At 35.3% G+C, this 24,729-nt stretch overlaps 2 protein-coding genes across 3 annotated transcripts in view; both read right to left on the bottom strand.

Moving 5' to 3' along the window:
• Positions 1–7,047, bottom strand: part of LOC149797286 (uncharacterized) — a 36,505-nt gene extending 29,458 nt beyond the window's left edge. The window contains exons 1-2 of one of the 2 annotated variants that reach the window (XM_089962003.1): positions 6,763–7,047; positions 3,365–3,650 (exon numbers count right to left, since the gene is read on the bottom strand). In XM_089962003.1, the coding sequence (XP_089818129.1) occupies positions 3,365–3,416 (52 nt within the window). In that variant the 5' untranslated portion in view covers positions 3,417–3,650; positions 6,763–7,047. The remainder of the gene's footprint in view (positions 1–3,364; positions 3,651–6,762) is intronic. The other variant, XM_089962004.1, reaches the window with a different exon arrangement.
• Positions 7,048–13,760: 6,713 nt separating this feature from the next.
• The window catches only part of LOC149797285 (proteasome subunit alpha type-1-like), a 49,818-nt gene continuing 38,849 nt past the window's right edge, over positions 13,761–24,729 (bottom strand). Inside the window, exon 11 of the mRNA XM_089962002.1 lies at positions 13,761–15,663. Within this exon, the coding sequence (XP_089818128.1) occupies positions 15,580–15,663 (84 nt within the window). The 3' untranslated portion in view covers positions 13,761–15,579. The remainder of the gene's footprint in view (positions 15,664–24,729) is intronic.

The following is a 24,729-nucleotide window of genomic DNA, read 5'->3' as shown; positions in this document are numbered from 1 at the left end:
AAAATTTATTTAACTTTGAGTAAATGCACATAACCAAAATGACCGGTATGGCTTTCACTATAATCAGCAGCAGTAAACGGTGGAATGATAAACACTGATGAGGTAGGTAATGACAAATATAAGAAGCCAGTTGAAACAGTAGTATTCAAAAACAAACTGTTTCAGGTTTACTTTTAAGCTAATTATAATCTTTGGATACATTAGAAAGACAGAAAGAAAGAAATACCGCCAGAGGAACAAACTTAAATCACTGAAGGATAAAACCACGAAAACATAATTATATGTATAAATCGAAAAAGAAAACAAAAATGATGTTCCCTATGAGCTGATTTACTATCCTGTGTGTGTGTGTGTGTGTGTGTGTGTGATTTTTTATTTTTAACGTAGCTTTAACAATTTTCCAGTCATATCGTTACGATGTCTGCAGTGTGGCAGTTTATAGCGATGACTAACACTGGGGCATCATGCCGCAGACATATAGCATGATGTCCCAACCAGTCACATAATCCTGACAACAGGCCGACCAGTCCTAACACTAACCTCTTAATGCTGAGCGTCAAGCGAAGCAGTGCTATTTTTATCAGTCTTTGGTATGATCTGAGCGGGGTTCAAACCCGCGACCTCCCGCATCTGAGGCGGACGATCTAACCACTTAGGCCGCTGGAGAGGTCGATTTAGTCGTAGTTGGAAGCAGCCATGCACTTTATGTGTTAAATGTTTTTTAAACAGTTTCTTCTGTCAAAAAATAAAACATGTTCTCTATTGCACTTGCAGATTGTGGGGACATTTTGAAGATACAGAAATATGGCAAAATTTGCTTTTTTGACGAACAAACGCTCATTTACTTCAGAAAAAATTAAATATTTATTTCACAGTGTGGACACAATACCATGTGTATAGATGTTACAGTGGACATATAGTTACGGTGGTATATGTCATATTTATTTTATTTTTTGCGTTCAATGTAGCAGAAATGTAAGTTTCGATGCGGTTATGATTTGATCCTTGTGGAAATCCAAGGTACCAATGAACGCTGACGGACTTAAATTGTATTGTTTTTCACATGGTCCACTTGTGGAAACCAAAATGATATTTTAGTAAAAGGTTATTCACCTTATCTTTATATTATGCAAAAATTGTAAATTTGGTTGCCGCATGCAGATCACCTAGATTTAAAAAAAAATAGCCCCAAGTGGATATTTTAAAGCAAATGTGACGTCATGAGCTCATGCCTATGACGTCATATTAATTTTTAAAAATAAAGTGCAATTTTAAGTTTTTCAAATGTTGATACATTTTTCTCATGGTATTATCTTACCAACAGCGTTTCTGAAATATTTTGAATTTTGGGGCCATAATGAAGCCTTATAGTACTTGTCCCTTTCCTAATATCTACTGAAAAACGTAGATATCCTCTATACATTGTTACAATGAAAACAAAGCTTACTCTCGAATAGTGATATATGTGTTTAAAAAAATTATCTAATGATTGTTATTACTGGAAATGTCATCCAAACAAAATTAAAGTTGGAATGTGCAAGAAAATTAAGAAAATATCGAAAAGAATCTTAGTCTTATGAAAGAATTTGAAAGTCAAATATATCCGACCTTGCCAATATTTCTCGAAAAGATGAAGAGGGACCCGAATTTATTTCACACCCAACTCTTTAAAAGGGTGTGTGACTTAAACAATGTAAAAGAAATCTCAATAAAATTAAATTGAAAATATTTTGGTTGGTTGGTTAGTTATAAATTTTACGGCGTAGTAGCACTGTAGGGCTATACAAGGCCAACATTCAGTAGTATGGATTCTTGAGACTAAACCTCTCAAAATGAAATGAATTTACGAATGCTCTCTCTCTCTCTCGATGTGATCAATGTGATCTAAGACACGTATATTTGTTTATCTATTCGACACGAATTCCAAGATTTCGTAAAGTCGTAAATACGTACTGTGATATTTCAAATAAATAAATAAATACCAAGTTTAAGTTATCAAATTATATCTACATGATATTAGACATCGATATATTTCTAATTATTTACCTCATACAAGACCAACTATTGCCCATTTGTATAACTCATAGGAAATACACGTATCTTTGCTTAATTTTTATTTTCAATCCTCGCCAAATGTGTTGATTAGATTGAGTTCCGTTTTTTATCTGACCTGATACTTTCGCCCTTTTGTACAATAAAATCAGTAATTTATTTTGTGTACCCAACAAGCTTATTTTCATGAACCATATAGCCATCATTGTACTGTCGTGCCGGTAAACTATACTACCTGTTATATAGATATACGCTATATAATGATCGGTGGACATTACAGTCTATGGGTGGGAGAAACATTCAGTGTGTTGTATGCTGTATGATGAATGATGACGCTGGTTATTGGTTCATCACAACTAAATAAATTATGCAGCGTGATGAATGACAAAATTTGCAGTGCTGTAAATGTTGGAATTGTTTGTAAGTCCGAGAATTTGTGTAGGAAATCTGTTTCGAACATGCTATCATAACGGATGATTTTAAGGATATCATATATAACCATAAAGTAGTTGGCTATCGTTCATGTACTTCACAGATTCACGGTTGAGTTTAGTCGGTAAATGATATCCTTTTAATCACAAATTTCGAGACTGGAGACTGGAAAGTGTACACAAGTATAAAAAGGTTGATATTTAAGTATTCCCATAAATGTCACTAGAATATCTTTCACTTATATTTTTGTTTTGTTCCGAATGGTTAGAAAACGTACTTAACATATAGGCAATTGCAGATTCAAAAAAATTAAAACCAAGTAAAATACAAATGTTTTTGTTGTTTAAAACAGTTATGACTGAAAGCAGGATAAAGTTTACAATCACAGAAACACACATTAAGTTTTAAATAAAGATTTTACAACTGACTTTTAACATCGTTTAGTTTTAAATTCATGGATAAAATGAAAACTCTTTAACCGATTTATAAAATAAATTAACGCAGGATTTTGTAATGGAAACGAATACACTGAGGTTTAATTTTTTTAAAATCAACTTACTATTATTCTTTCTTTTTGTCTTTCTTTTGCTGTTTTGTTGTTTTTCCATAAAGTAAACGAATCGTCCCCCCCCCCCAAAAAAAAGTCCCAGTATATACTTAACAAGTATTTAAATTAAGTATATTTCAATAAAGTAGTCTATTTCTTTTATTTTGGTGTCATTTGTGTACTTTTACGAGTTTAGATAAAAGAATTACACAATTTGCCGTCAGCACTGCGCATTCAGCCGGCGAGGCTTTTCAGAATCTAAATTAAATAAGGTAGGTTTATCTGACCGCATCAAAGGTTGTAATGAGTAAATCAATCAATAAATCAACTTACCTGCTACGAATAATAACAAACAAAGAAGATCTTGACGAAGAAGAGAAGTCATTATAACCGAAGAACCTTGGCTCCCACAGTCAGTTCTTTCACCCTTCTAGCCTTTATATGTAGCTTTGTAATCGACTTAATCTCCCCGAGGCTGCAGCACTTGCTAAAACCACGTGGTTCACTCGTGTAAACTGTCACCTTGTTTGAAATGCCTTGACATATGTGCATAATCTAATGCAGTCAGTGGATGGAATTTTCAATTTTTCAGCGGCGACTTCATCCTCCTCACCGATACCTAGAAGAGAATACGTTTGTCTTTGATTTTAAATATACTTTTTTTAACGTCTGGGGCAATGAATCTTTGTATTAAGGGTAAAAAAAAGTTTGAAACTTTTGCTATCACTCATGACCCACTCGTGGTCGACGAAGATTGGCTGCAGTTGATGTAGCGCAGTTCAATAAACAAAAATCTTTTAATACATTTCGACAATCATCGCCAATGGAATACAACAGGTGGGACAGAAAAACGTATCTTTTCATTAGGTAATTTTGCTTGTGTTGCTCTGTGTCGTTATGTCGACATTGTGTAGGGAAACTAGGTGAGGGGTGGGGTGCCTTGGGAGGGTAAATTATATCGGAGTGATGGAAAGAAGATATTTCACGTAGGTTCGTCGAGAAAGCTCCGTTTTTTAATTTTTTTTTTTTTGTCACGATCGATTCTAAGGCGCATGACTCGAGAATACCAAAAAGCCAAGGGTTCAAGTGGAGAAAAAACGAAGACTAAAGAACCTACTTGGGACGAAGCAGTGATCTTCAACACAGTCTGATTAAAATTGATACCTGCTTATAGTAAGTGGATCAGAGATCTCGATTTTTAATCGGGCTGCGTTTCAGCTAAATCATTAACGGCAGAATGATAACACATGTAGCCAACCAGATCAAGTTTGTGAATTTTAAATCAGGTGACTTTCTTAATTTAAACGGATAGGACACGTTTTTTTTTTTTATTTTTTTTTTTCGTTTTTTCTTACAGTAAATACTTGTTTAAACGGAAAGGAAACTGTTTTTACAGTAATCAATTGTCCTAATTTACACGGATAGTACACGTCATTTGTTATTACAGTAAATACGTGTCCTAGTTTAAACGGATAGGACACGTTATTTGTTCTTACAGGAAATTCTTGTCCTAATTTTAATGGATATGACACGTTCTTTGTTCTCATAGTAGATACTTGTCCAAATAAGCCGTTATGATATTTCTGCATATATTTTTATATCGTCTTTCTGCTCTTAAATTATTTTAGTACCAACACGGCTCTACATCAAAGTTTTATATGAAGGCTATTAATCACTTATATCAATGACGTCACTTGACTGTTTATAATAAAATTCGAACGATCTTAAGTCACGTATCTTAGTTTATTATTACTTTTTCAGACCGCTTGCTTTAGGAAATAAACACCTTCGCGTTAATCTATCTATATTTCGCTCCACATCTACACCAAGAAATATAATCATGAAATATTTACATGGATGCAATAAATCAATATTTTATCCTTACATGAGATTTAGACACCTTAAGGCGGATTTAAAGCCTGCATTAAAACGAAAAAAAAGCAACTCTAATCAAAGAAATCCACAGACTGACAGACCGACATACAGAAAATCCTCGCTCTAGATACCTCTGTCTCGGGGGAGGGGTTAAAGAAGTTGCCATTACATACAGAAAACAGAAACACCAAGACTCAAGGGAGCTTTCTTCTAAATGAAAACTGAAATGATAGAAACATACTGCACTTCATGCTTAACTACTTAACTACCAAACAAAAACTCACACTGGACACGCTTGATCTCCGTTTAAACTCGCAGTGGCTTACATCAATGCTGACAATTTGCTCTGGGCAAGTTTTAGAAATATTTTGGAGCTCTGTTAAAAAGAAAATTTACAAAATTGGCGCCAATGGAAGTGATTGGCTATAAATCCAATCTCACAAAAGCCAATCAGTACCTGTGCTTGTCCAAAGTAAATTTAGTAGGGCAATTGAAACAACTCGTCTGTTTCTTTTTATGTTTTCTGGATCATTTCCGTCAATTGTTTTTTTAAACCATACTTTAGTCATCTTATGAATGGAGTAACAAATTAGTCTTACACGGAGATTCGTAAATTCATTACAATTTACAATTGTTGTCGAAAAAGTACAGTGTCTAACGACATTGCTTTAAGAAATAAAACTGTAGTCTGCGCCAAAAGCTCTTGGTTGAAGTAAAAGCTACTGAAATAAAATGCAAAAAGAGGATGAAAGAAAGAAAGAGTCATACACGCGGACTGTATCCATTGCAATAATTTCAAAGCAACACAAACATAATTCAGATGCAGAATCTGTGATTTCGTCAGACTGAACGAAAGGAAGGATAAAGGACTGTGGAAGACGTAATTTGACGTATAAACACAACGAGAAGATGGAGAAGAGTTTCCCGTAACACTGTATCCCGCTTTTTGTTTTCTTTCGGAATTTTGAATTTGCACAAACAATTAACAGTGGCTTGTACACAAATTTTAATACCGAGTTGTTGCCGCTGCCAAAGACAACAAGAACGAGATCAGGCTCGCTGTATCGCGCATTTTTCTCAGAAACAGCGAAATAAACGAAATTGGAATAATCAGAGTAAAGTTTCAAATTGTATTATAATTCCATTAACTCTCCATCAGTTCATAGCTTAACAATTTAGAAACTGCCAAAAAGTTTAACAGTGATAGTGTTTACGTTCGATTTATTTCTAACCTGATTTAAGTGAAATAATTTTTTTTAAAAATTATAAATAAACGAACTGTAAACGAGAAGCTCTTAACGGTTTGTTCCATACTGGATGCTAGTGTGATTTTGAAAGAAAGGATTGGTAAATGTTCTAGTTTTCTGATTCCGATACTCGTTCCTCTGGTTAGATTAGATATTTGGAGAGAAATACTGTCTTCGCACATGCGAGGTCTGGCTTCGTCAACAACAAACATCATTTAATACCAATCCCACGATTAGCCGAGAGTTTGTAACATAAATAGGCCGAAAATGAAATACGTAGTAAGTACATAAAATAGCATTTCCTTAGTATGTATCCGATAGTACCTTGAAATATCGTTAACCTTGTAAAGTGATAAATAAAGGAGATGGGAGATAGAAAGAAAAACAAAACTATATGCGGAATCATAATCGATTATTGTTATATTGGCGTTCATATGGTGTATCGTGACAAGAAGTAAATGGTTAACCTCGTAAAATATAAAGAAAGTTTTAGATGTAAACTGTTGCGCAAGCACCGAGTTGCATATTCATTAGGCCTGAGAGAGAGAGAGAGAGAGAGAGAGAGAGAGAGAGAGAGAGAGAGAGAGGAGAGAGAGAGAATCACATTACCTTTTATAACTCCCGTGTTTTCACAACTCGAGAACTTATGTACATCCAAACGCACGTTTAACTTGTTTACGTGCAAGATGTTTCACTCCAGTTTTAATGATAGCATGAGTTCCCCTTCCAATTGGGCAATGACCTGGATCCAGCTGTACGTTATTCACGTCTGTGAAAAGTGAGAATTCTACTATGGAATTCGTACCCTTTGGATGGCGAAGCGCCTCGTTATGCAGAATTAAATTGGTCTAATGACCAGATCCTACCTGTCTAAGCAATCTGTCAGTTAACTCTTCCCTCCTTAATCACGTTGAAAAGTTTTGGAACAAAAATGATCATGAACGGATTACGGCAGGAGAAGGGCTGTTCGTTCCTACCGTTTACGTGATTATTTCATTATTGAAAGGCAACGGTGAAATGTTCAGAGGAGAGAGTTGATCGTTCACTGGTTTTGCAAAACGAATACCAAATATTTCAAACATAAACTTTACGTGATTCCGCTCACAAGGTTAAAAATTTGCACACAACAATGCCTCAAGTCATTTTATATAAGGTTGAGAAAAATGAGAATAATTAGCTTATTATCAAACAGCATCAATGGTAGTAAGCCAATTTTATTCAAAATATCCTGCATGATTATGTGAAAAAGATGAAAAAGTATTATGCAAATTTTCAAAATTCACGTTTGGATTCCAATCCAGAGTTTTACATGTTTGTGCAGGGTGAAAAAAAAAATACGGAAAAGATATTCACCTGATTGACCCAACTGGTAATCCTTATTATAAAACATAAATGTGTATATCCCATGGGACATAAAGAGCCTTCCAGTTTTTCTTTATTTTGAAATTTGAATGATTGGTTTGATTAGGATTTAACAGTGGATAGCGAGGCCCCGAGTGGCCGAGTTGTCTAAAGCGCTTTCCGTTACGGATCACTGCCATCTCACCTCTGTCTGCGTGTTTTGAGTCTCGGATTCGGCCAATGTGGGTGTGTGAGAAAGCTTGCCAGTAGCTTCTCGTGGGTCGTTGGTTCTTTCTGGGGTTTTCCCGGGTTCTTCCTCCACCATTAATACTGGCTGCCATGTATAGCCTATCGTGTGCTGAAAAATGGCGTTAAACCCAACAACAACAACAACAACAGTGCATAGCTAAGTCCTTCTAATGTGCATATCATAGACGGTTGTTAGCCCCACACGAGCGTTTACACTTCTTGAATACCAGAAGTAAATTTTCAAACAACGAGCCGATAAATTGTTATATTTTATTTTATATTTCTTCACTTGATATACGCACTTTCAAACAATAGTAATGCCAACACAGTTTGCCCCCCCCCCCATGCCTACAATAAAAATACCACACACACACACACACACACACACACACACACACACACATGTAATTAAAAAAAAAGATTAATTGAAATGACTTGCTTTCATGTCGCGTGTCCTTTAGTTACGGGAGGTTATGGCTTGTCTGTTATATCTAAACGCAGTGGCGGCACTAGAGTTCAATGCGCTCGAGGGCAATGTTCTTTAATGGCGCCATTACTTTACTACGGGGGGCCCCGAGTGGCCGAATGGTCTAAAGCACTCTCCGTTACGGATCACTGCCATCTCACCTCTGTCTGTGTGGGTTCGATTCTCGAATTCAGCAAATGTGGGTATATGAGAAAGCTTGCCAGTAGCTTCTCGTGGGTCGGTGGTTCTTTCTGGGGTTTTCCCTCCACCATTAATACTGGCCGCCATGTATAGCCAGCCTATCGTGTGCTGAAAAATGGCGTTAAACCCTAAAGCAGCAACAACAACTTTACTACAGAAAACAGATTTTATGTAAGCCCCCCCCCCCCCAAGTTTTGTGAAGAATTGCCCCCGTTACACTCAGGCGAAGGCAAAATGCTTTAAACATATCAGCTGCAAAAAAGGTATTGACTGAGACCACTTCGCCTGACGCACGGGGGGTGGGGTGGGCTGGGGGGTAATTGTCCCTCTCAAACCCAATTCCTGCCATGTTTAAATTTCGCTGTGTGTACCATCGATGACTAGCAAAGAAATTATCAGCTTTATTGCTTTGTCCAATAAAAACACCAAACCATGTCTAAGGTAACAAGGTCCATATTTGTAAGTTAACATAATAACTGTATTTTACGCAGGGACGTTATTTTTCGTATATAGGCAACAGCAATGTTACATTTTACAGCACATGCAAATTCGGTAGGGGGAGGCAAATGCCCCCTGCCCCCTCCAAATGACGTCCCTGATTTTACGTCGTTTCACTATGTCTGTGTACATGCAAATGGTCCTCCAAATAATGATAAATCCCGCGAGAAACTGATTTAGCAGATGAAATATACTAATAATAGAAGAAAAAAAACCCCCAGAGAAATATGGTTAAAATGTCCATACACGACGCGATGTTTAGCATTTTGAACAAAAACAACTTCATTCATTCTTTTAAATTCCATGTTTAAAATTCATGCTATTTTAAGGAAGACTGATGAAATCCCAAACTTAATTAATTAGATCACGATCGACCGTCTAAGTTAAAATTGTTCAAGAAAAAATAAACCATCGTAAGAAAAAGCTTAATGCACAGAGTGATAATTAAATTCCTACTTCCTTCGTAGAAAAAGTATTGCTGAACAATGTTTCGTGATACAAATAAACCCAGGAAATTAGAGAATCTCAGACTTTATTTCTTAAAATATTATATAATCTCTCTCTCTCTCTTTCTTCATTAAACAATGTTTATTCTTGCCACCGATATCTTAGTTTTCACCGAGAATATTACAATGAAATCCATCTTTAAATTCTCTTTTCTCCAAATCAATATCGCTTTTCACAACTAATTATAAGTTGTAGTAAATGATACATCGTTTGAGGAGGCAGTCAAAAAAATTCATAAGATCATAAAACGGCTCGACGAATTAATTTTATTTATATATTTTATTTATAAGTATCAGTAGAACACTCGTCGTTCTCTGTTATGTATATTTAATTTGTAGTGTGTGATTGACCTTTGTTCATGATTCAGGGTAGGAGTTTGAGCCTATCTGAGTTACGATATGTTTATAAACATGTTTACTTAGTTTTTAGTTCTACATGAAGCCTTGATTCTGACCTATATGATTCTAGAAACGAATTTTGTTTACGGTTTGATTTGAAATTTCCATTACGATGACAGACTATTTTTAGAAAACGGTTAGTGTGTCATAGGTATGTGGGGATGTATACAAGGTTATGGGGATCTATATCAGGTTACCGGGATTTATATAAGGTTATGGGAATCTATATCAGGTTATGGTGATCTATATAAGGTTATGGTGATCTATATAAGGTTATGTGGATCTATATAAGGTTGCTTAAATCAAAATTATTTATTCCTATCTTAAGATCTGCAGTAGAACCAGCCTTTTAGCTTTGTTAAGTTATAATTTGACTGGTTATTTATTAAAATTATTAATTGGAATTACAAAGTGAACATTGACATTAGGACTAAATCACTATTTAGAATTATTGTGATTTCACTCAAGGATATTCTGGATTATATCATTGAGCTACATCGATACTATTAGTATATTAGCAAATTCAAGGCTGCTGGCATATTCATCATTGGAATTCGTTCGGAGCACAGTATACTTTTGGACTCGTGAAATTTTTTTACGATCATTTGGGATTTAATTCATAATACTACAAGTTCTTTTTAAATTATCACTTTGTATTCACAGGAACTAAATTATTTGTTGAATTTTACTAAGCTTGTTGGTTTCACTTTTATCTGTTACTTAGTTTAATACCATAAATTCGTAGCATCTCTTATGAAAATTAATAATCTGGTCCAAGTTATTGTCACTTAACTGAAACAAGCTAATGCAGGTTCGATAATTAACATAATTTTACCTTTAATGACTTTGACGTGAAATAATTTGACGTAGTGTTGTCATCCATAAATCCGTTCACACTGGAACGTCACCTTAAGTTACATTTTTGAGTGTGGATAGGCATAGCTCCCATTGGGTCAGAAGGTCAAATGTCAAAGTCAGTAAAGCTAATAGTGGTTATATCTGGCTTCAGCATGATACATGAAAATTGTGTCTATAGAGTTAGAGAGAATCATGTTTACCTGTAGCGAATAACTACATGGGTATTGTAGAATCACCTGGCGAAAGGACAGTTAAACCATATAAGAAAAACCCGGATGATATTATTGTCAGACCAGGGTGTCTGCAGAATTTTCATTTTGTTTCTTGACTGGCAGACATCTGTATTGATCTGGTCGATCCTGGAATTTCACTATGGTTGCGTCTTTCAGCCAATCGTGAAACGGAGGATGAAGTGAAAGTGGTTGCGTTGACCTACAATGAAGTCTCACTTGATGTTAATTTCTTCGTCTTCCATAGTCAAGTCGACTTGAATATCCACATTAGAAACTGCTATTGGTTTGTTAACGAAGACGATATGCATCGTTCAATTCCAATGACATCGTGATTTTTGGAAAGTGGCTGTGAACATCATGTTTTTAATACATAATATTTTCATATGTTTATTTCATGTCAGTGTGAAACGTATATCATTTACGTAAATGCGGTATTCGCAATAACATTGTTCTCATCTTTGGTACTGTGAATTCGGCCACTCTCTGAAGATTTCAAAATGGCAAGAGCATTGAGGTTTGAATCTGCATCTCGATCTGTTGCATTAACCTATTCCTCTGTGTGTGTTTGAGTAACGCATATTGCAATTTCAATACCAGAAGACTTGACCTATGACCCCCTCCCCATAACTTATCTGGACATGCTACTATCCCAGTGTCATATACTTATGTAGTTGAGTGATTATGCACAAGGGAAGAATGAAACTTTAGGTCCAGTAACCTTGATTTTCTTCAGCCACTGGCTCAATAGGAGCTGCCTTTCATCAAGTGTAATACATATTTGTACTTGCCACAAACTGGGTTCAGGAAACGTGAGCAATGTGGACTCATGTCGAAGTCATACTTATTTGTAGCCATAATAACTTTGACCTTGTTTTCAGTCCTAGTTCTAGGAATCAAATAGGATGTGCCTTTGACCAGGTATATCGAGTACCTATAAATTTCGATGAAGATTGGATCCAAGAACTTGTTGAGTTGACAACAGTTTTTGAAGTAAATATTGTTTCTTCAGTAATACTTACCAGTTCATAAGACATTAGGAGCTGTACCACCACGTCACATCAAACGCCCCCAAGCTAAACTTGATATTTGAAGTGCCAAAGCTTACCAAGACATAAGTCAAATGACAGTGATCTCCCCTTGGATAGAGGGACCAGCACCAATAATGACATTCCAGTTACTTCTGGACTAGAAATGCACGCTCTTCCAGTGATTAGACTGCTGGGAGAACTTGAAAAAGTGTCCCCATATTATGAGCGTTTAAGTATAATCGTTGAAGCGTTTCACTTCAAAGCTTAACTTGTTCTTCACAAACATTATCCAGTATGATAGCAGATCAAAAGAAAAGGGAGTTGCATTGACCTTACCCTGGCTCCAGTTTCCTAACATATGAGAAGCAGCTTCATGTCCCGTGTAAGATAGAGACAAATAATATGATAGATCGTTAAAATGACGAGCTTAAGGAAAAATTGTTTGCTCCCACAAATTAAATGGAAGCAGAGTAACCTAAGTTATTATGAAGCTGCTGAAGGTCCCAAGACTATGTCCTGCTGTACTGTTGATATACACTCTACATGGTCAAATTGATCTTTCTGAAAATTAAAGGTCCCTGAGGCAGGAGCTGGAGAACTATATCAGACGGGTAACCCACAACTTAAATAATGTCAGTTTGGGACCTGTTTTACTTGACTGCCCTAACCTCATGAGCCAACATGTTTATGAAATTCAACTAATCTTGACTTAATTCCATGGAGGCTATGTGATAACCCAGCAAATAATTACACAAGATTGGGAAGGGAAATACTGTCCTTTCCTTGTTTTACTGGCAACAACAAATAAGATCCCTCTCATCAAAATGGTTCAGGGCATTTAAAATACCACTTCAATGCCCCGAATGAGTCCTCATGAAGTCTTTAAGAAAAGAGGTTTATTGAAGACAGCAATTTCATAATGAAATACTTTTTCATAAATGTGAGCCCGTTATTGGCAATGAAAACAGAGACCATCTGCAGAGAAACCAACCCATTATGGCAGAATTGCAAGTATCTCGGGTAGACAAATAAATCCTGAATTTCACTGATTCTGTCTGCTACAACTAAGTTGAGTTCTATATGACAGTGAGGCTCTTAACAATGATTCTACTGATTAATAAATTCCCCAAGCTGTGTAACTATTTGCCTTGTCACGCTTGGGCTCGGCTAATTGATTGGGCAGGATCTCACTTTATCTTCTTTTCACTTTATAAAAAATTTAAAATGTTTTCAACTGCAACATTTTTCATCAAATTTATTTAACATTTTCACCTCATACTCTGAAGTTCTCCATCAATTATCTTGAGTTTTCAAGAATGAAAAAATGCATATGCTAAAGAATTAGTTACGCTCATCAGTGTGTGGAGCATTTTCCATATTTCTGAGAGACAAGTTGGTAGAGTTGATCTCTAATGCATAGATATGCTGCAACATATGTCTTCTCAATTCTGATGATTAAGATGGATGCAAAGTAATCTGGTCTGTCACTAGGCAATTGTTTTACAGGACACTATGTCGTACCTGCAAACCATGCCAAGATATCCTCCCTTTTTACAACTTTAATGAGCATTAACACAAAATCTTAACTTTGACGCAACCATTTCCACCACTGGAAAAGTAATACAGCTACCTATACCCTGCTACCCTCATCTTTTGTAGGAGTGACACTAATGACCCCTCAGCCATGAATCTTACACACATACAAACATGGAAACACACAGATCTTATGTCCAATGCAACTACCATGGTATTTGAGAGAACCTGCAAGTGGTACAGGGCACAAATACATGTAAAAATACCCCATGCTGCAAACAAAAATAACTCCAAATGATGTTTACTGTTTATTTATTTAATACAATCTGGAAATTAGCCACATGTCAATAGATGACATGTCTGACTCATGAATTTTATTTCAAACTTGTATTTTATTAGATTCTATTCTGTCGATGATATTTTAACATCAAATATATTTAAAAGATCACAAGAGAAACATTTCCACAGATTTAATACACAAATTATTTATACAGCAATCAGAACAGGTCACCTAAAATACTTTGCAGGCTCACTGATACGTCTTGTCAATACTCATTCCAGTGTTCAGAATTTGATAGTGGAAAATGTCATTCCAGAGCTTAGGAAATTTACAAAGTTTCATGATATACTGTATTACGTAAATAGATTATGTGATCTGACTTTCCAATACATATACTTCAACAAATTTAGTTAAGCAGCTTTAACATTATCTGCAGTTAAGATGACAGATTTAACATTATATGCAGTTAAGATGATAGATTTAACATTACATGCAGTGAAGAAGAAAGACAACATTATATGCAGTTCATATATTTCAGTATGAATCATTTACATCTCTTTGTTCCTTACAATTTTCCTTACAAAACAGTTCCAGGTTATGACTTAAACCTACCATTAGGGTACTCCAATATCAAGAAAGCAATCAGACAACGAATCCAAGAGCAAATACTTAGTGCCTACAATGTTTGAAAAATATGATGAACCTCGAGGCAATAACAGTAGAAGTAATATTTGCATTGTAATGGTATCTAAATAATTCCTGGCTTATATTACAAGTGTAACAACAAGAATACTCCACACCCCACACCCATGCCAAAGATATAAATTGTAAATACAATTTTCCAAAGTTGGAGAGATAACTTTAAAAGTACCAATCTGATAAAGCCAAAACCATGTAGAAAACAGAACTCTTTGTCATGATAAATATGCATACCAAGTTTCATCAAAACATATCAGTTTTGGAGATATTACCCAGACATGAGAGTAGCAGATGGATGATCAGGAATTTTTTTTTTGTTTTAAATGGGAATAATTTAAATTCTGACCAACAGGGTATATCCAGTCATGATGCAAAGGCATACAAATTTTTGAGAAGATATCAGGGTTCAGGAGATATTAAGTGGACAAGTATAACAGACAGAATTATAACCTGACGACAGCATTTGAAAATCTGATGTCCTATACACAGGAAAAGAATTGTACAGCAGATTTCTAAATGAATGATGTACTGAAAGTAACATTATTTTGACCATCTTTACATAATAGTTTACAACCAGAAGTTGTTAAGATAACGTGACTGACTGGCAGGAATAGTGTGATCCTTCGAAGAACATTAAATCTTCAGAATAAGGGTACATGCCAGTTTTAAACTTTCTCATCCAACACAATGATTTTTAACAAAGCTGGGAGGGACAGAGATACTCTGGCTATAATTCCGGCAATCAAAGCAAGGTCTAATGGTAAGATAATCAATCAGTTCTTGCTTTTTCAGCATGGGTAAGACATTAAATTGGAAGGTCAAGAGATCTGAATTAATGATGTAATTTAAAAAATAAAAAAACATATAGTAAACAAAAGCATTTTCAATGAATACAAGTCCAGACTTTCTCCTAAGTCAATAATTATAGAAAAATCCTCGATTACTGAATCTTTTAAGCTCCATCCACTACAAATGCATACAAAGTGACCTGTTGAATATTAAGACCAGTTTTGCAGAACAATACATCTTTTACTGACACAACAAGCAATATTGTTTAAAATGATACTAAAGATGAAAACGTGAAGATGTGCAATGGTGTCGTAATTGCTGAATGACTGATAAGGTAAGACTGCCATCACTGATCCATTGGTCGATCCTCTACTTGGGCATCAGCTGCAACTGGGTCCTGTGGACCTTCACCTTCCTCCGTGTCCATAGCCTAGAAGCCGAAAACAAAAGTCATAAAGTGCATACATGGAAATATTTTTGTGTGTGTGTGTGTGTGATTTGGATTTTTAACGTAGCTTTAACAATTTTTCAGTCATATCGCTACAATGTCTGCAATGTGGTAGTTTATAGTTATGTCTAGCACTGGGGCATCATGCCAGAGACATGTAGCATGATGTCCCAGCCAGTCACATTATACTGACACCAGGCCAACCAGTCCTAACACTAATCTCTTAATGCTGAACACCTAGTGAGGCAGTTGTTAGTATCATTTTTTTATAAGGCTTTGGTATGACTCAACAGGGGTTTGAACCTGTGATCTCCAGCATCTCAGGTGGGTGCTCTAACCACTAAGGTTACTGGAGCGGTCTGACAGTCAAGGACTATGATTCTTGTAAACAATGCAAAACAATGAGAATCAAACATCACCATGGTCTCATAAATATCAAGTGGTTTACAAAATTTGAATTCTAATAATATTCAAGACAGCTATTGTGCAGAAATTAAAGTGTCTAGGAAGGAAGGAAGAAATGATGGACAGACAAACCTCCCCATCTCTTTTCTATGAAAATCATGCAACACAAAATATTTGGGTACAATATGAATCAAAATACATTTATCATGGGCTGGTAGGAAAGTGTGACATGCACTTTTGTATACAAATCTTTCATAACTGTAGACAAAATTGTTACCACATTTTTTTCACTGGTATTCCATGTGCAAGAATTACTGAATGGATACAAGTTCAAAATAAACTGCTGACTGTAATTAAATGTACTCAGAGACTTGACAACTGTTTGTGTGCATCAGCGAATGTACATGTTGAACAGGCCTGATGTGCAATCCTGCATGGTGTAGAAAGCCACTACTTTAGATGTTCCTTTTACCCTGTGATGCATTCTGTTATGATGCTCCAGCTGCAAAAGTCCTGGACTCTTTAAAAGAGAGCAGTTTTTATCAGAAATTTTACTTTGTTTTTAGGAGTTTACAACCTTTTGTGTTTATCTGTTATGTATGCCTTTTGGGAGATACTCACTCAACAGAATACAGCCAGGATTGTGCTGATGTGCTGTTAAACCCTTGAATACATATATCAGCTAGTTTAAAACAGTACAACAAAGTACTTCATTATTAAAGAACAGATAACAAAAGGTGAAATCAAAGGAGAAAGAAATAGAATAGTGCTGTAGATGTTGCTTGGCAGACAGGAAATTTTCATTAACTGTCAGCAAAACATTCCAAAGCTACTTTATGTACATTGTTCAGGCTGCATGTGAGAAAATGTGTCAAGAAAGTACACACAATCTAGTTTTTGCAATAAAAGAGAAAATCCTGCTCTCTAATCAACAGATTTGAAAATTGGGTTTGTAGGAATAGAGAGACAAAATTCTGTGTGAAATTTCTATAACTGACTGACTCTCCTGATAATCAGCATGACCTTATTGCACCAATCTTATTTTCCTTATTACTACCCACATGCAAGAGTTTATCTATCATATTCTCAATACATAAGAGATACAAAGTGAAACAAAAAGAAGGATACAAAAGTAACTGAAGAGAAATACCAATGGAAATAAAAGTGGATATAAAGAATATGAAAGTCAGATATGCCACTCAAGATTTGGGAAAAAAAGATATGAAGACACAGAGAAATACATGTGTGTGTGTTTGGGTTTTTAACATAGCTTTAATAATTTTTCAGTCATATTGCTATGATGTCTGCAGTGTGGCAGTTTATAGTGATGTCTAGGACTGAGGCATCATGCTGCAGATATGTAGCATGATGTCCCACTCAGTCACATTATCATGACACCAGGCAGACCAGTCCTAACACTAACCTCTCAATGCTGAGTGCCAAGCAAGGCAGCTGCTAGTACTATTTTCGTATGTCCTTGGTATGACTCGGCTGGGGTTCGAATCTATGACCTCCCACATCTGAGGTGGATGTTCTAACCACTAAGCCACTGAAGTGGTTTAATACATGTAGGCAAGCACTCTGACAAAGTCTTCTGAAGCCATCAGAGACAGAGAACCTGTTGCACAATCAACAAGAAGGGACTGACATGTAAGACTGACAAAAAAGACATAATGTTGAAAAGAATCCAGAAATATGGACTGGGATACCAGACTGACAAGAAAGATACAATGTAGATAAGAAACCAAAAATATGGACTAGGATACCAGACTGACAAGAAAGACACAACGCAGAAAATAAACCAAAAATATGGACCAGGATACCAGACTGACAAGAAAGACACAACGCAGAAAATAAACCAAAAATATGGACCAGGATACCAGACTGACAAGAAAGATACAATGCAGAAAATAAACCAGAAATATGGACCATTATACCAGACTGACAAGAAAGATACAATGTAGAAAATAAACCAGAAATATGGACCAGGATACCAGACTGACTGACAAGAAAGATACAATGTAGAAAAGAACCAGAGCTATGGACGAGGATACCTAAATCTCTCATATTTTCTTCATCATCAGTAAATTATTGATGAACATGGACTTTCACAGATGTCCATGATTTGACCAATGTGACTAACATCTTTTTTTTTAGGATCACAAAATCTGTATTATAAAGAGAATGAGAGTTTACATCTTCTATTGCTTACTGCAGAATCATTCCAAAAGGCTTTTCTTGCATGCAAAAGTGTTGCTTGACTTTTCATTAATATATTCAAACAGGGTACTCTGCTGTATTTATTCATCCCAATGAGTGAAGGCAAAAAGTAAATTCTATCCAACAACAAACTCTGTAGTTCATAAGAGACATGTTAATCCATATTTGGTCCATGTGCATGTGGTCAGGAAACATTGCTCAACCACATACAAGCCATCACAGGCAACGAATCTTTCTTTATCTCTCAAATGGAACATAGATTTGGGACTTGCAAGTGACTCTCTTCTTACACCCTACTTACCAAATACATGCTCATCTTCAATCAAATACATGTATCAGGGTAACTTTTAAAATAATATCAGTAATTAAATATATTCAGTTGTACAGAAAGCTCATTAATTACCAACACTCTCAAAATCAGCAATAACTAAAGTAGTTCTGTTACAAAAAAAATATACAATCTGTAACATGTAGCCTACATTATTTTATTACTTAGATGCATCTTTAAACAACAAAAAATAATTTTTAAACTGTATTATTCTATTTTCTAGTATTGTGTTACTTGAATATTTGCTAGAAAAGAAAATTGTAAACAAGAACACAACACCCTGTTTGTGATGCAGTAATGGAAAAGACTTAACAGCATTCAGTATGATGCAAATCAACTAAGCTGCAGCAGCTCTCCACAATTCATGTTTTTTATATATAGATGTTTATGAAATTCATCGTCAGATTTACACAATGAATTTGTGAATTTAAATGAATTTAAATCCCCAATAACTTTAAAAGACAAAAATAAAAAAGTTCCACCACATATATTTTGATCCACAACAAACTTGAGAGGCCATATTCTGAAAGCATCAAGTCTGAAGTGGTTTTCAGGCTTGGTATGAATTTTAGATGATTTACATTCTGGAATCTCCCTTACCTCTGTCAGCAATGCTGCACTGGTGGATAGGATGAACAGATGCATGGTTCTGAAGTCTACACAAGTGGTTTTTTTTTTGGGGGGGGGCTAGTTATTCACACAGAGTTTACAATTGTGTGTCCAAATAATGGAAAAACAGGTACCGAACACAAATCTGATGTTTAAAAACATCAGTGTTGAAAACAGTATACTCAGAGCAAAGTCAGTGGGTTGAAACTCATTATAATCCATGGCCACTTGGAAAAATAAATGAGGTCACTGACCATTAAAATGGGAGGGGGGATGGCCTGGGATTTTCATAGTCCAGGATGTTGTCTTCTATGAAAGAATAATTTAATTTTGTCACCTAATATAATCAATCAGTTAATTATTTTTTTTATGATTCAGAGCAAGAATGCATCTGTTGAAGCTACATGTATCTGGGGCCAGAAATTTCGTCCATAGAAAAATCCTTGCCACATCCATTTAAATAATTAAATGCTTGGTTTGTAATAGTTATATTTATCTAATGTACTGTTTATTTTTATTTTGAACATAACATGAATTAAAATCATGTAAAACATGTTAAGTTCAAGTCAGGTATCTGTCGACTAGTACTGTATAAATGAAGTGTGTGTGTGTGTGATTTGGATTTTTAACAAAGCTTTTAAAAAAATTCAGCCATTTCACTACGATGTCTGCTGTGTGGCAGTTTATAGTGATGTCTAGCACTGGGGCATCATGCTGCAGACATGTAGTATCATGTCTCGCCCAGTCACATTATCCTGACACCAGGTCGATCAGTCCTAATAATAACCTCTTAATGCTGAGCATCTAGTGAGGCAGCTATAAATACCATTTTTATAAATCTTAGGTATCACTTGGCTAGGGTTCAAACCGGCGACATCCCGCTCTAACCACTAGGCCAGTGGAGTGGTAATATATAAAGTGGGAAAAACAGTTTCAGACCAGGTGTATATTATGCAAATATTTGCGATGTGGTATGGAAACTTGAACATCAGCATAAAAAAACAGAGTAACCATGCAAGAGAGAAATTAAACAGGTTATAAATTTCACAGAAGGGAAATTAATGTTAAATTCTGTTTCAAAGTTTGGTATCATAACACATTAATGTTTCTTCTTTCTTCTCTTACAAACATAATACTCTTACTCTGCAAAAAATAGTCATGGATTACCTTTGTCTACTTACAGTGAAGTTATGGATACCAAACCATGAGCAGGCTATCCTCTAACCATGGTAAAACCAGTCTGACTATGGTCAATCTTGCTTGTCAGAGATCAATTTTAGTAAAATTGGACAAGTATCATGCATATGCCACTTGAGAAAGAATAAAACATGGTAATGACATGCCCAGGTAACCATAATGTCTGTCTTTCATCCACAATGCCATTTAATGGCCACAATCTAACCACTGGCATCCATGGTCAAAATCACACACAAACCATGAACAGCCATGGTCAAAGTCCATGGAATTGAAACTGATGGAAGATATGCAGAAGTCCAACAACCCAAGAAATGAAAAATATGACTTATTCTGACTAAAGATGGATTAAATCTATCTTCAAAGAAAATTAAATATATTATCATGGGAACTGGTACAAAGTCTACCTGATGCAGCTGGGAATCAATCCTGGTTTATCTCAGTCCTGTCAGTACATTCTTGCCCATAGCAGCTCTGAGATTGGTCACAACCTATTCACAACTAGGTGATCAGCTACTTTGAGTTAGACAACTGCTCTGAAGAAAGGGCTGGGGATACAAAGTCTAACTGCTATGTTCGCCAATCTTATAGTTGCACATATGACTTGTCTTAAAGGTTAAGACCATAAGTCCAGTTAGGTTTGTTTTCAAGTGGACTCTATATATATATATATATATATATATATATATATATATATATATATATATATATATATATATATATATATATACACACATACAAAATATAATAATTCAATGTTTAATAAATGTTGTGTGACCTAACTGTCATTATTAAACCCAAACTAGAATTTGTACCTTTCAAGAGCTGATGTGGAAGTATCAATTCTAGTACATTTACTTTTTATTCAACACATATCATAGATTAAGTTTGGTTTTTGCTGTCAATTTATTCCATGTACCTATCCTTGTAGAAACAAAAAGAAAATGAGTCTCTCAATGATGATCAATTACTGACTGATAACAGGAATCCATGATAAGACCAGATCTTCCTTTCAGTTGCTGAGCAATGAAACCAGCTTTAGAGATTCTTGTGAAACACCAACATGCAAAATATGGTAACAAAACAAATTGTTTATTGGGATCTGAATGCTGACATGATAAGATATTATTGAACTTGACCTGGATACTGTCAGTTGGTATCATGCAAAGCATTCTTCGGAAATATCCATAAACTAATACAAATGATAAAAATCCATTCTTTTTTGTTTGTGTTATGAAGTTTACAAGCCAGTATAGCCAAAATCCTAAGTCAAGACTTTAAAAATCAATTCAGAGTTCTGACTAATGACATGTTAATTTAATGCAAACTAATACAAATCCAAATTTCCTTGCATATGTTACAAACCTCACTGATATACACAAATATAAGCAATGACCTTTGATTTAACCCCAAGGTCAAACAGGTCTGGTTTACAAAACTTCAAATAAGTACCGATTTGTTGTTGATCAGATAGTCATTTTTGTTCAAAACTGCTTGAATACTAAACGGAGTGTTTTATTAAAACACCATGTCTATGCCACCATTCATGCAAAAGGAGTAATGACATCAAGATTTTCAAGAAGGTAACAGTGTTCATGTCAAGCCTCATGTCAACCACAGATGCTGCCAACAATTTTCTTTCTACACAGGGAATCATGTATAAGGGAGTGGAGAGGGGAAACAATGGCAACTGATGGTGACATCATATTATTAGGCATATGCATACCTAAATGAAAACAACGTATTTAATTAATTTGTCTCATTCTTTGATAATAAATATATAGTAAAACTTGGCCTAATGGTCACCTTTACATAGCAGTCACCTGGACAGAACTGCCATTCTAATATTACCCCCAGGTAGATTTTCTATATAAATGTCATGTGTAATAGTTGTTTGCTTTCTGCAGTCATCACCCAGGTGTTTCCAAACCAAAACAAATGTTTCTCCTTGCTTTAAGTGGCCGTTGAAGCATATCTACAGTGACTGCTCAGTCTATGCAAACTAAACCTTTGCTTCATAAGGATGGCAGTTTATATGAAGGAATATCATGTGAACTGATGTGCAACACTTTTATCTTGTACTCCCCATAGTCCAGTCACATTGTCAAATGGTGTCAATATATCAGATTCAAAAGCAAGATCGTTTTAATCATTAGAGTAATTGGTTGAAGCTTTTCATTGCTGGATAATGGGTAAAGAAGACATGTTATTGTAGCAGAAATGGAAGTTGCATTTTATGACAGTGTGACAGGTATAGTTCAATTTCTTCATCTATTTGTAAGTAAAGTGAAACTGTTCATCTTTGAGAACATATATGAATGGCATTCCTTTTCACTAGGGTTACTAGTCATTCAATATTTAAAACTCATCTCTAAAGCCCAGTGAAGTTTTGATTCTTAGGTCACAAAGAATAGCCATATCAAACTTCTTTGGGTTTCACAGGTCTCTCACATAATCCAACTGTCTTCTGATATATGTGTGAGCTGACCAATTGCTTTGTCCAAATATTTTTTCTCAAGCATGAACAACCTTTTCCAAGCCTAATTTATATAAGATGGCTAACCAAAGAGTCTGTTCTGTTTTACGGTCATACACAAACTGTCAATAAGTAATGAAATTGGTGTTTTGTCATGGTGCACAAAACAAACAAAGATAAATGATTATGTTAAGTCCGTGATGATTTAATTTATAGGGTGGATTAAAGTACAGTAATCATGTGTGAAACATAAATTTAGGAGAGAACAACATATATGTGTATTTTATAATAATATTTGTGTGTGTGTGTGCATGTGTGTGTGTGTGTGTGTGATCTAGATTTTTAAAGTAGCTTTAACAATTTTTTTTTCAGTCATACTGCAATGATGTCTGCAGTGTGGCAGTTTATAGTGATGTCTAGCACTGGGACATCATGACACAAACCTCTTAATGCTGAGCACCAAGCGAGACAGCTGCAAGTACCATTTTTATAAGTCTTTGGTATGACTCAGCTAGGACATGAACCTGTGACCTCCCGCATATGAGGCAGACACTCTAACTACTTAGGTCACCAGAGCAGTCTTTTATACTAATAACAATAATAATAATAACCCAATTTTGAAAGCTAATCCTGTCTACAGAGGTCACCTGTATACAAAGGTAATTTTTCTTTTTCAATGGGTGGCTGCTCTCGACAGGATTGAGATAAGGTATCTGCATACCTAATTCAGCCTGCTCAGCTGGTAAATATTCTTTTGTTTTTTATCACGCTGTATCTTCAAACCTTTTGCAAACACAAATCATTTATTGGACCCCTCTACAGTCATCACTTGTTTTACTTTTTCAGATGCTATCCTGTTTGTTTACACTAGCATGAATTCTGCTTCAATAACTGAATCTCCTCTAATACTGATTTTATTTTCTTAAAATGGCAGAATCACTGCAATTTGCGTATGACTTGTTCCCAAACAGATTTGAGGATATCAAAACAAAAGTTTTGACAGCTGATGCACAAAAATAGTTCTTTTCAAGCTTTAATTACACTGATACAGCAACCCGTGATTCCAAAGTATCGATTATGAATGAGATGTGATAATCATGTCTTTGTTACACGTCATCTTTGTTATGCCGTTGTTACTTACTAATTATGGATAACCTGATGCCTTTGATGTTATGCCTTTCTTACAAGTATTTAAATGACTCTAACTGTTATCTGGCTTGGCATGTCAGGCGATAAAAATGTTAGAACTTAGCTAATTTTCTCAAGAAGACCACACAAATTAAATGCTATAAATATTTAAACAATCAAAAAGGGAACATATGAACAGGTAATTAAGAATATAGTCAGGGAAATTAAACTCAAACATTCTGACTGAGAAAACACTTCAACCAGGAATGCAATAAATAGTTTTTGCAGTATAAAGATGATTAGAATGGTCATTAAAGTGGCCATTCTGGAGGTTGAATCAGCATCGTTTTCATAATGTTAGTTACAAGATCACTACAATTTTCATTTAAGATCAACCAGAAATCATACTAAAAAAAATGCATAGATAAAAACAAATGTTCAGGAGTGGTAAGAAAAGGATTTTCAAGATGATCAGCATGAAGTGCACAGTTTTTGTTTAGAACCAATCAGACATCATGATGATATTTCTGAGTAAAACCTCATGTCAATATGACCATCTATTCAGACATCATGGTGATATTTCTGAGTAAAACCTCATGTCAATATGACCATCTATTCAGACATCATGGTGATATTTCTGAGTAAAACATTATGTCAATATGACCATCTATTCAGATGTCATGGTGAT

Source organism: Sinohyriopsis cumingii, chromosome 6 (assembly GCF_028554795.1).
Source record: "Sinohyriopsis cumingii isolate HCF-2022 chromosome 6, ASM2855479v2, whole genome shotgun sequence".
Classification (NCBI taxonomy): Eukaryota; Metazoa; Mollusca; class Bivalvia; order Unionida; family Unionidae; genus Sinohyriopsis; species Sinohyriopsis cumingii.
This window is presented reverse-complemented; position numbering and strand designations above follow the sequence as displayed.